Here is a 13,159-nt window from a genome sequence, read left to right as displayed (position 1 = left end):
TATTTATGGCCGTAGGAAGCTTTGGATTAGACATAGTGCACCACAATACACTATGGACACGATTACCCTTAGAAATACAAAGTGATCTGCAAAGAGAAAAAAAAAAAAAGAAAAAACCAAGCCTTAACAATAGCAACGCCAAAACAGTATATACAGTCACGTAGCCAATCACAATAGGAGGGGCAACCAACGATAATAACGTTTTACCAAAATAAATGGGCAGCGTAAATAGCCCAGTCCAGTCTCTGCCAGTCGCGGACTGTCGCAGACTGTCCGTCCCTTGTCCCGGGCTTCTCCCGGCGCACTCCCGCGCGCTCCCGTGCAGCGTCAGCAGCAGTTCCAGATAAAGGAAATAGGTGGTTGGAGGCGGGGCAAACAGGGAGAGCGTCCAGGTGCAGGTGATACCAAACGCAGGGACTCCTGGGAAATGGAGTCCCAGCCCTGGCGCTCACAGCCCTGCTGCTCTAGTCTGATGTAGCCTCAGTCCCAACAAGGTAGGCGATGCGGGACCCGCGCAGCGGGTACCGCAAGGATCAGTGATATGGCAGGCAGGCTGTAGAAGTCAAGAAAACGGCAAGAGAACGGCAGCCAGCACGAGCTCTCCACAGCGTCTCCTCACTCGATAGATGGTTGTCTCGAAAGGATGAAAGTCTGAAGTTGCAACCTGTAGGTCACAGAAGATATCTGTGGCAATTGCTATTACACCAATACAAAAAAACACAACTAGAAATGCTGAAAGCCACTAGGAGAGGGTTGAATGTGTACAAACCATTGGAACAACAGACTTTAATAGCTCTTCTTACAAAGGGAGATTCACATTTAATGCCCCATGATTGCATATTTATGGTTGTTTGTCAACAGGAAAGCATTATAGGGTTCACTGCACAAAAGATGAAGGGGAGACCCATCTCTAAATACAATGGGAAGGAGACTGTTGAATTTTCACTCACGGCAGACATGTGGATGTACACAGAAGGGATGCCAGCGAAGGTTCGTACAATTTCACTGGCAGGAGATGCCTGCATAGTTATGACATTTGCAGAACATAGAGCACTCTACCGTAAAATTATTCCTAAAACTGTAAACTGGAATAATGAAATAAAAGATTGGGGTTGATGTAAAAAAAAAAAAATACATATCACTAGTACTTAGGAGGCACAGTAGTTGATTCTGGGGACACGGAGGGGAGAGAGATGTTGAGAGGTAGAGAGAGAGAGGGTGCGAGTGTTTCTTCTCTTTGTGCCATGGTATTCGTGGTATGTGCAATAGGTTTCATGGGAACAGATGTTAGTATGTAAATTCTCCTTAGCAGTGGTTACAGATGAGCTGCCTGCCTCTTTGAATGAGTCTTTCCTTTACCTGTAACAGCAGTTACTGACAACATTTCGCCTCACTCTCAACTCTTATTCAGCAACGAGTGCAGATGATCTACGCCACCACTTTAGTGCCAGCAGCCACCCATCGACGGGGGACCGGATCCGTCCCCATTTTGTGCGTCCCCGCTTACTAATGGGAGTAGCGTCAGGCCCTCACCACTTCTTCATGGGTTTGTGTCAGTCACAAGTGCACATTTCCCTCACCGTGCACCAGTGTACAAGCACAACACTAAGAGTGCATAAGTGTACCTGTGGACCCTAGATAGACAGCGTCGTATGCAACAGGTCCATGACAAACCGCATGATCAGTTTATGCTATAGAACAAATTATCATTTTAGGAGAGTATAACGAATATACAAAATAACTAAATGTGTATTCGTGAACTATGCAAGAGTATCGAGCAGTGAAGAGGAGATGGCATTCACAACTCAGTAAGAAATGTTTGGTCACTCAAGTAAGGAACTCAGTCCTTCTTGTTGGTTCTTTCAGCATCCTGTGCACCCGTGCCATGAAGTCTTCTGGGTGTAAACACGGGTGTGTATGCATTACAAGACAGGTGTTTGATGATGGAAATATGCGCCATGTAGCATGCGAATCCCACTGCGCCAATTTTGCAGAACACAAGAGAGCCGGAGCTGGACTGGCACCAAAGGAAGGAGGGTCCAAGGCTTTGCTTCGAGTCACCTACCTTTCGGGCTCGGCCATGGCGGCTCGGCTTCCCGCTGCGACTTCCTCCTTGCTTCCCCTCCTGTGGCTGCTTCTCTCTGCACTCGAGTCGCTTCACTAGATGGTTCAGCCAGTGCCCGACACGACGCTGCCCCCCTCTGTTGCTCCCTGATTGATTCCTAGCAACTGGGGATCGAGCGGTGAGTGCCTGGTTTTCTGCTCTCTCGTTTTCCCGTGACCGAGAATTAGTCCTCCCCCCACCCCCATTGGTGTTTCGGGGTTTGATGGTCTGGGTTTCTGCCATTTTGTGCTGAGGGTCGATGTGAAGACGGCCCTAGCCCTACATCTTGATGGCGTGGATTTGATTTTCAGCTCTCCGCTTGTTGCCGGTCTCTGACTTTATTTCCCCAGCCGGACTGTCCCCTCACGAGGATCCCCTCTTAACGGGACGCCTTCTCTCCTTTTGACGAGGATCCGTCCGAGACATCCAAGTTGCCGCCCCCTGCCCTCCTTCTGACCCTCTCCACAGCCAGGTTGCGCCAGTGCGGTGTTTGAGGCTGGCCCCAGGTGTCGTGGATTCCTTGTATCCGACCTGTCTGGTTTATTTGTTGACTTTGACTTTATGTGACTCATCAAGTTTAATTGTTCTTCACCGCCGGTTTGCCGGACTTGTCCTTTGTCCAGTTTCGGGCTCATTGCCCCTCCCCCTCCACCTTTGTGTTCTCTTCTGACTTGTTCTTGCGTTTCTTCTTTCCCTGGTAGCCTATGCAAGGATGTGTTTTTTGTGCTCAGGTAACCAATGTAGTTCTGTACTGCTGTTTGCTTACTGTGACTTTGTAATGTTCCCCTGAAGTTCTGTCTCCCTGGCCAGTCTGCCTGACCCGTTCTCCATTCCTACCCCTTCTATTGCCTCACTACCCTCTATGCTCCACAGGACTGTTTCTATGTTTAGCTTTGCTTTGTCTTTGAACAGATGTAATTGAAATAACTCTGTCCTCATGTAATGCGCTCTGATACCTCCGGGTTGAGCCAGCCAGGGCGACCCCAAAGCGCAAATCTCAGGTAGCAGTGGAAGGATGCACAGGGTTAGAAATTTTACTCAAACTCCCAAGCGCTAAGTGAGTTGCAAAATTGCTGTCAAATGAAAGCCTCTAAAAATGTAACACTAGAAACACATTTCCATGGATGAATGAGACCGAGCAACATGGCCGATGCCCTTTGGAGCTGCCTAGACAGCTATAGAGGAGATCGGCTCTGGTTCACCCCCTCGGCCGTCACCTACCCAGCCGGACATTGGACACAGTTTCTGCGATCTCCTGCCCTCCTCCCTCCTTGTTCCTGTGGCTGCCTTCCATCCCAGTGGCTCTCCACTTGCTGGTCTGCCTGACCAAAGCTGCATTCCTTATCCCTTTTTCTTTCCCCATTACCTTCTATGCTCCTAGGACATGTGTCTCTGTTATGTAATGCTCTATTTACTCAAGTGACCGTGTAACATTGTTTTTCTATGTGTTGGTGCTATTCTATGCTCTAATAACACACGTTTTTCTGTGTAACAGTCCCCCCCCCCCTCCCCCATGTTTTATTATGCTCTTGTAACTGATGTCATTTGTAACTTGTATCTCACTTATCCTCATGTGAAGCAGTCTGATGCCTCCGGGTCTAGCCAGCGCTATATAAAACTCTTCAAATAAATAAATAAAGTCATAACGGGAGACAAAGTCTACACATCGCTGGGGCTGAGGAAAGCGCGGTCTGCAAACATCTGCGTCAAGGGATTGCACGCAATAGTGAAGTGCTAATAAAAACATACACACCAGATATAACACACAAAAGAATATTGTGTTGCAAAGGTTTACTGTCCCTCTCATTGTGGACCTCCCAAAGGGAGCCAGGAGCAAGGTTTAGCTGCAATATCTCATTACAGGTTGTTCCAGGATGAAATGAAATGTCATTAAATGATCGTGAAGACAAGTAGTAGGAAGAAGCATGAAAACAAACAGAAGGTGCACAAAATCAATGCTGTCCACAGCGACCCCCATGTTGCGGCATGTGGCAGAACTGACAAAGAGGGTACAACATGCTTACAGGAAAATGTTGACAATGCACCCATGGTTCAGAAAGGAAATTCAAAATATTAATACGAGTGAGAAGGTTAAGTACACGTTCCGAGACATGAACAGGGAGAAGGACAAGGGGAGAGCAAACCTGTCTGTTGTTAAAGGACGTATGAAAGAATGAATGAGGTAACTTAGTACAGTGCAACAATGACCTTACTGCGGTATCTCCGCGTTTATCATATCGGAACTCTCTCACTACTTGGAGGAGAACAATCTTTTGCACCCAAGTCAGTCAGGCTTTAGTCCCTATTAAAGCACAGAGACGGCCCTGATAGAGGTTGCGGAACACATAAGGGGCGCCATATACAATGGGGGTGGGGGAGGCTGTCTTCATTATGTTGGACTTTTCGGCGGCCTTCGATACTGCCCCCATCGGAGACTTCTTGTTTGCTTCAAAGCTATTGGGATCAAGACACTAGCCCTGAAGTGACTCACTTCGTTTTTGGATGGAAGAAGCCAAGAGGCTTAGATACCCTCTTTTTCTTCCAAGGATCAGGAGCTAACGGTTGGAGTGCCTCAGGGCTCGGCACTCAACCCTACTTCATTCAATGTAGATCTTAAGCCCTTAGCTGTGTTAGCGGAGACTCTAAGAACTTAGGTAATATCCTATGCTGACAACACCAAACTAGCTCGTTGGGGAAGTCATTGAAAATGCCTATCTAAGGTGTTTCATTGGTTGTCAAACAACTAAAAGGTAGTTTGTTAAAACTGAGATTGTGTTTTTTGGCCCACCATCGGCAGATTTATGCAGGACCTTCTGGCCTAAGGAAGCCCCCCTCCCTGGCGCACAACATGGTACCGCAAAGAATTTAGGAATAAAGTTCGATAGTGCCCTTTCCTTTCAACCACAGATCCAGGCACTGACTGGTTCCTGCTTTGGGCTGTTACAGACCCTGAAAAAAATCCGTCCCTTACTATCAGACAACACCAAGCGAATGGGGATACAAGCATTAATAACTTCCAGACTGGACTACGAGAACGCATTATACCTGGGTCTCCCAGAGTAACTTCTTGGTAGACTTAAGGTGGTGCAGAATTCGGCAGCCCGTATTCTCCTTAATCTCCCCCCGAGAACACACATGTCCTCGCATTTGAAAGCTCTTCACTGGCTTCCTATTAAAAAAAGGATTCTTTTTAAATCCGTGGTCCCTGTTCAAAAAGCGCTGCATGTTTCCGAGCCAGCTATTCGATGGAGAGGATTCATGGCTATGTTCCTTCCAGAAACCTTTGTTCCTCCTTCGAGCGACCGTCTATAGAATTGGTTGGGCCAGAACTGGCGGCAGGTCTTTTTCCTATCTCAGGACAACCACATCGAATAAACTACCTCTTGAGCTACGAACCACAAGGGAACGCTTCAATTTTAGGAAAAAACTAAAAACACGGCCCTTCCAACAAGATTAATAGGACAATTCATTGTTGTTGTAGGTTTCCTGAGTTAGTGCCGGACACTCTTGAGAAGCTGTGCGCTATATAAATCTTGATAACAAGCACCATGTGATAGGAGAAGTGAATAACTATGCTTTAATAACTTTTCTAAACGTAGGATGAAAGCTGATTCTTCGGATAGGTATGCAAATAGAGTTCCAAATTTTAGGGGCAAGAAAGCTGTAGGATCTATCATTAAATCACAATCTTTTAATGTGTAGAATCACAAGAAGATTAGTATCAAATGAACAGAGTATATGAGCCAGTATACAGTGCTCAAACCATCAAGGATGCATTATGGTTCGAGGGAATGGAAAGTCTTGTGACAAATGCACAATCGTAACATATCGTACCAAATGAAGAATGTCAAGAAATGCCCAGCAATAACACAAACATGCCACAGATTAAGGAAAGAAGGCTTTGCACCAGGGTGTTTATTAATCTGAGAGTAAACGTCAAGTGCACGAGTGCACTGTGGAAATCAGGGAAGAGGCAAACGCTGTAAATGAGGATGAATGTTTCAGTTGTTTGTGCCCTATTGTACGATCTCACTTGGTGGCATGAGACTGATGGCCAATTAGAGATACTTTTATAAATCAACTGGAGAATACAATACATGTAGATACCCAAGTGCAACATTAAAGAAAGCACCAATAAATACCAGGGCATAAAGTTGGGAAATTATTGAATCCATGCTCATGTGAGCTGAGTTAATACTAAAGTGCACGGGCAGATCAATAAGAGTTGGCCATCACACTTGATCCCGAACAAAATAGAGCTAGGGGAAATTAAGGCCATAGCAGCATATGATTAAACCGCAGTATATGAGACATTTAACTTCCTTCATCATACAATAGCAGGTGTACAACTTTAAGAGGATGTCAGATGGACTGGAGTCACGGTTTTTCAAAGGGACATACACACATTGTCCAAGAATAGAGAAGGTGTTATACATTCCTAATAGGACATTTAAGTGCATAGGGAAATTGCAAATGACAAAACAGTGCACCATGTCAGATGTTAGCAACTCTGAGTAGAAGTATGCTGATCTTTCAGAGGGGAACCACTGTGAGACTGGTGTTGAGGAACTGGATCGTTATGGCCATCACTTAACCAGTTGAATGAGTGCAACCAACAGAAGCGGTTTGCTTAAGAAAACAGTGATTCTTGAGTGGAGGAAGTCATGAGATAAAGCACTCAGCAAGAAGAAGGGAGGGGATAGTGTTGTCATCACGGAAGCAGATGTCTGTGGGTAGGGGTCTGTGTTGTTCCACGAGTGAGGCGGTGAGTAGAATTTGTGATGCAGAAGTAGCCTATTCGGTACCTGTTAAAGAGGTGCTAGTAACTAGTACATGAAACAGTAGTCCCTAATATGCCAATAAGGGACAATTAATGACACATCCAAATGGACTTTGGTTGTAAAATGCAAAACACACAATGTATTACAAGGAAGCAGTGGGATTCAGTGACAAAAACGTGCTTGACACTCTCTGAAATGTGATACCCAAGTCTAACAAAATTGATCATAGTGTGTATCAAATAAATAAGAAATGCGCAGCCTGTTAATTGATACAAAATGTTTTTAAGGGTCCACGCCACAATCGATGACGTTTCGTTCCCATTAGAGATATGGGGTCGTCATCAGGACTCTGAATGATTGGCGCCAGAGAGTAGAGAAGTTGTCAGGGTATAGGACAGCTCCAGGTTCACAAGAAGGTATCACAAATAGTTAATAGTTCTTTGTGGTAACTCAGGAAAAAACATCCCATAATAATGCCACCATGTGCTGATTGCTTTATGGCTGTGTGCGCTCCGTGGAGGTGCAGGTGAAGTTACAGTTAGAGCACCGAGCACGTTTGTCTCATTGGCACGCACTGAGTCATGGTAATACATGGTTTGTTTTGCATTTTATTATTTCACTTCATTTGGGGGTGTTTTCAATTGCTCTTTACCGGTATAATAAGGACTACCGTTTCTTGTAGTAGCTATATTACCTCATGTCCCTAGTGATTTATGGGTTTACCCTGCTGTCATTAAAACTAGCGTGCTGGTAAGACACTGATCATTTGAGGATATTTGACACACCATGTCCTCAGCGGATCTGTTTATGGCAAACAAGTGACCCAAAGACTTGGTAATTAGCAGTAGCCCCACCCCCCTGTATTAACTTGAATATGTTCCAGGAAAATAATGTAATGACTGATTTTTCTATTTAGGTCGAGCATTCGAGACCTCTTGTATGTACTTTAGTATATACTTATGCGTGCATGTACTTTGTGGGCTCTGGAGATCAGCCCTAGGACTTGTCTGCTTCCGCGTAGGGACTTTTTTTTTTCTGTTCAACTGCCTCTATTTAACTGTCTTGATAGAAAACGACCAGTAGAGGTCAGTAAAATACCAGAATTGCTTTCTGCTGAGGGACTTTCTTTTTTTAAATGTATTTTTCTGGGAACTGCCTCTATTTAACTTTTTTAATAGAAAACAACCAGTAGAGGTCAGTAAAATATCAGAATCACTTTAGCATTCTCTAGATGCCAGTTCATAGAAATAGTCTTCCACGAGCACCAGTAGACAATATGTTTTTCAAATCTTGTATTTTCAGTTATGTGTCCACCGAAGGCCCTGATTTTATATTAAAAGCAGAGCTTTGGACTTTACGATTTCCCGCTGATAGGCAATATTTCTCTCCATGTGTACCCATACCTGGCGTGTTTCGCAGTTTGGTGCTTACTTTCCCTCCATGTTAAAGAACAGTAGATGTTTCAGCACCCAGGCTAATGTGCTGCACAGCTAAATACATATAAGGTCCTAAAGGCGAAACCGATTGCATTGCAAATGCTTGTTTAAACTGAGGCTGCCTTCGGGGAGCATCAATTGCACCATCAATTGCACAGGTGGCGAACGTGAGTAAAGGTGCAGTTACTTGCCTGAGTAAAGCCATGGAGGGAGCTTTCTGGAGGAAGAGCAGTAGGAAAGATTGGATGATTGACATGAGGGGACAGGTCAGATGGATACGAGTGGATGGACAGTTAAAAGTAGGATTGAAGAGGAATTTTAACCGAACAGGAAAGTGGCTGGAGGAATTACTGGAGTAGATGGTTTGGTGAAGAGAAATCAGCTTTACGTTATTCTAGAATACTTGAGGAAGGTATTTTTAGAATTGGCACATGAGGGAAACACTGGAAAGCAGGCAATGAAGCAGAGTTAGAATGGATATGTGGGAATCTTCTGCAAAGACAGAATGTTTTGTACGTTCTGCAAGAGTGAAATCACAAGGGGCACTGCCAAATCCGGTGAATCCAGTGGCATTTCCTACATCTAAAGCAGCACTGAAGTGGTCTTGGCCATATGGCAGGTTTGGCCCAGTCCCTATTGTCATAGTCAGTCACCACTCTTGTTCCACCGAGGTGCGGTCTGTAGAGAGCCGACCCACTTGTGTCATGAATGAGCTTCTGCACAGGGTGTTTGAGAAAAAGGACCTATCCAGACAACTAGCTACTGACAATAGAGTATAGCTGGTCTCAGAGTAAACGAAAGGTTGATTCCTGCAGGGAATCAGTGTAAAGGCATGAATATGTCATTCATGTATTAATGGTTTGGTGCAGCTGTGTAACTAGATGATAAAGGCTACGTAAGAACAATGTCTCATTCTCAGGGCCAATGCTAGTATGCAGCCGCAGCAATTTTCTTATAGTTATAGCTCTGGTATATTTGCCTCATAATCCATCATCGGCCACACAATCTGCAGATTTTAACAACAAAAAATGGCTTCTAGCTCAAACAGTTCAAAAGTTGCAAAAAATGCTACGGCACGTGTCACCACGCAGTGGAAGACCCTTTGCAAAGCTGGACTGCTCACCTTTCTGTTGCTCCATTTCTATATCTGGATGTTAATCTGGTACTAATGAGGTGCAAGCAATGCCTACAGAGTGTTACTAAATTTAAAACTGATGAAATTAGGAATAATACTATTACAAAATGTGCCGCATTAGGAGCGTAATTTGCCTTTTCTTGATGCATAATTTACTTGTCCCTGCCGCATAATTAGGCCCTCTTCTGCCCCATAATTCCAGTGGCCATGATTATAGTTACATGGACGGGATGGGTGCATGGATGGAAGGCTTAGGGGATATGTTCCGAGCGTATTGCACCAAACCTTTACAGGAAGCTTGCCGTTTGTGTTCCTTTGAGGAAGGATTCCAGGGTCAGTCACAGGAAATTTGCAATATACATACGGATAAAAGTTTTCAAAGGGAATGGGAGAGGGAAAGCAACTTTGGAAACGAAGAAAAAAGTAGCGATTCAGTAAAGGAACACGGAGCAAGTGAAATGTGAAATTGTTGAGTAAAGTGTTTTACAGAATATCAAAGTGATTTTGCAAAAATAAATGTGGAAAGATGCTGCACTGACTGAGAATGGCAAGATTCAGATAAGCACGAATTGATGCATACTGGCAAGCGAGCCAAAATGAACAAGGGTGGGTTCTCTGAAAACTTGGATAGAAAAGAAGAGGAAGATGGTGGGCGATTTGATGGAAATCCAGACATGGCTCACGCAGTTCGTCAAAAATGAACAATACACAATCCTGGACATTTAAGGGACTTTGGTTGGTAACTTTTTCATTTTTGAGTGTTTGTGAGCGTTCTTGTTCCTTCCTTGTTCATGTTTACCTGGGGACTCTTGGTGTGTGTTTTTTTGTATACAGGGTTTCTGTTCTTGCATATGTTTGGGGGTACAGTGCACGCACCTTAGTAGGAGTGGACATATGCTCACACATGTTCATCCGCTTGTGAGACCATGTGTGAAAGTGAGAAACTGCTAGAGTGGCATTATGTGTCTCTCACTCCTCACTCTATGGACCAAATAACTGTCATGCAGAGTGCTTCGCTGAAAATGTTCTTAAGAGGTTGTGTACGGATCAAAATACTGCGCCTGGAATGCAGCGCGTCAGGTTCAAGAGTCTGTTTACACCCTGTATGTTGTACAAGGTCTGCCCCAGGTAATCCTTCAACCATATGTACCTTGACGAAGGCTAGAACGGCCCCCGTCATGCTCTATGAACTAAAAACTGAAATCACCGACAATGTGGAGACACAAGTCAAGGCGGTCTCTTAGCAACAGCATCATGAACAAGGCGTTTTACCTGCATCTTTCGCTTCACAGTTTCGAAAGGGAAGGACAGGGTCTGTGCAACGCCTGCAGCTATGCAACCAGTGACAAAGTTCTGCAGAAGTGTAAAGCGTGTGCTTGGATCCCTCCAGATGTTATCCAGGCTGGTGTAGGTGGCAAACGAGCCCACAGAAAAAGGGACAGCACCTGCCAAGATAAATACAACAGAAACAGTTACGTCCAAGGATATACGTAAGGGAAAGCCAAAACAGAAACTATTCATGTTAAGCATTACCTCTAAATTATGAGAACTACATTGGGGTTTATGTAAAAGGTGTTTTTCTTCTCTTGGTGAAGAGACATTTTGCAATCTCAGTGTCAACATTTGTTGATTTTAAGAGCAATCAAGTGCCCAGTCTTATGTCAGCCAAAAATCATGTTTCGCAGACTGGCCCCACCCAGCTGGAACCAGTAATGCAAAACAAAAAGATCAGGTGGTGTTCAGGTAGATGATCTATTGATTTCAGAAATAACTACAACTCTGTACTTAGTCCAAGAGGCTGCTAACCCTCTGGTGGCGCAAACCATATTCTCCATGGTTCCTGAAACTGGACTCGGTTTTACATCAATGGACCATCTGCTGATAGCCTTGTCAAAGGCAAAGGTGTCTCAACAGGACACCTTCTTTGCGAATCAGTTACCACCTCCTTTGATGTGCCGGTAACAGATGAATGGTTTGTGAACACAACTGCATTCGTAAACCATTGATACATACCACTGCAACTCACAATTAGAAGGGACACCCTTTTAACATCCCCTTCTAATTGTGATCGGGGCTGGATTGTAAATCCCATTTTGCAAGGTAGTAAAGAGGAAAAAAAGGCATTTGCGGTTGCAAACCCTGTGATTTTGCCAATCACAGGGTTTGCGATTACAAAACGACTTTGCAGATCTGGTCCTTTATTTTTATATTGGATTTGTGCAACCACATTTAAATTCCTGACATCTCGAACGGTCACTTCTAATCTTCAGTGCATGTCAGGTAAAAAGACTTTACAAGGTGGCGATTAATGAAGTAGAGGTAACACAGGCTCCTCCCTGAAAACGTAAGTGCATATTTTGGTAAATATTAGATACCAAATATGAGTATATGTTATCAGCTTTGTGTTTTTTTCTAAGTACACTACTCAATACATTACTGCAAATGTCCAGGAGTTCAAAGAGTATCCTTCATGCTGTATGGAGATTCATTTCTCCCGACAACTAGCACGTCTAGTGAGGCACCTGGTGGTGTGAGAATTTCTCCAGAAAAGAAAAGCTTGCCCCGGTCCGGATAAAGGCTTCAAGGTCCGGGAAAGTAGCTAAACAGGCCAAACAGTGGGGACATGGCTAGCTGCAATGGCAAGACAGGCTTTCCCTGGAGCTCTCCATTGGCTGTCCTCAATTTTATTGCAAAATCACCTCATTGTGCCTTGAATGTGACATCCCAGATGAGTCTTGGTGACCCAGGCATGACCACAGTTCATAAGCCCTACATCCACTGCAAATCAAGTGGGCTTGCCAGAGCAATAACAATGTTGAAGAGAGTGAACCTGCTAGCCGCAGAGTCCCAGGACCTGAAAATCTGCAACAAGGGAGACACACAGTGACTGTTCCAGGCGACTCCCACGGAGAAGTGAGGGGAGCTGAGGCGTGACATTGAGGCCCCAATGGGTCTTCACTATATAGACTATCGACTAGATTCCACCCCGTGACTGGGACCACAACATGGAGTGGAGTTTCATCGCTGGAGCAGAGTAGGGAAGCAGGTGTAACAGTGGCTCTTAACTGGTTGAATCTAAACTGCAACAGATCTGGGCAAAGGTCTCAGCTGTCACACTATGAGGCTCCCTCACCTTTCACCGCGAGTACGTTTAGACAGAAAATTTAACATGGGGGTACAAGATACGTGATGTGCTGCATATCTAAATGTCTGAATCAAAGAAACTGTTTACTGGGAACCCCAACAAAGAATGAATGCTGATAGTGTCAGCCATGCTACAAGCTACGACCCGCAAAGGCAAATCACCATAATAACACTGATTATCATATCCTGCTGCTACCTACAGACAGACAATGGACTGAAGCAACCATTTATGTACAGGAGGAAAACAGCATCTTCTCAAGCTCAAGGTCCCATTCAAGAACCTCGCCTATGGCTACACCTAAGGAAAATGAGTCAACCAGAGAAATAATGGGTGTAATGCGAAATCTACTGGCCCTTAAGACAAACTTGAGAAGAGACTTGAAGCCATCACATCCATGAAGGAAGCACTGGAAACCAAAATGGATATGGCGGCAGTAGACCAGAGTTTTATGAAGATTGAGGTGGGTGCTACTGATTCAACAGCCGAAGTGTAGTAGCTTTTTCCGAACACAAAAAGTGACAGTTGCAGGCTGTTATACCACAGGGCCTCTCGAACTTC

At 44.6% G+C, this 13,159-nt stretch overlaps 1 protein-coding gene across 1 annotated transcript in view; it reads right to left on the bottom strand.

The window, feature by feature from the left end:
* SLC25A43 (solute carrier family 25 member 43) overlaps positions 1–13,159 on the bottom strand; it is a 240,579-nt gene that overhangs the window by 158,290 nt on the left and 69,130 nt on the right. The window contains exon 3 of the mRNA XM_085608053.1: positions 10,729–10,901. Coding sequence (XP_085464179.1) covers positions 10,729–10,901 — 173 coding nt within the window. The remainder of the gene's footprint in view (positions 1–10,728; positions 10,902–13,159) is intronic.

Source organism: Triturus cristatus, chromosome 5_2 (assembly GCF_964204655.1).
Source record: "Triturus cristatus chromosome 5_2, aTriCri1.1, whole genome shotgun sequence".
NCBI lineage: Eukaryota > Metazoa > Chordata > Amphibia > Caudata > Salamandridae > Triturus > Triturus cristatus.
Note: the sequence above shows the minus strand (reverse complement) of the source record. Positions and strands in the feature narration are given on the sequence as shown.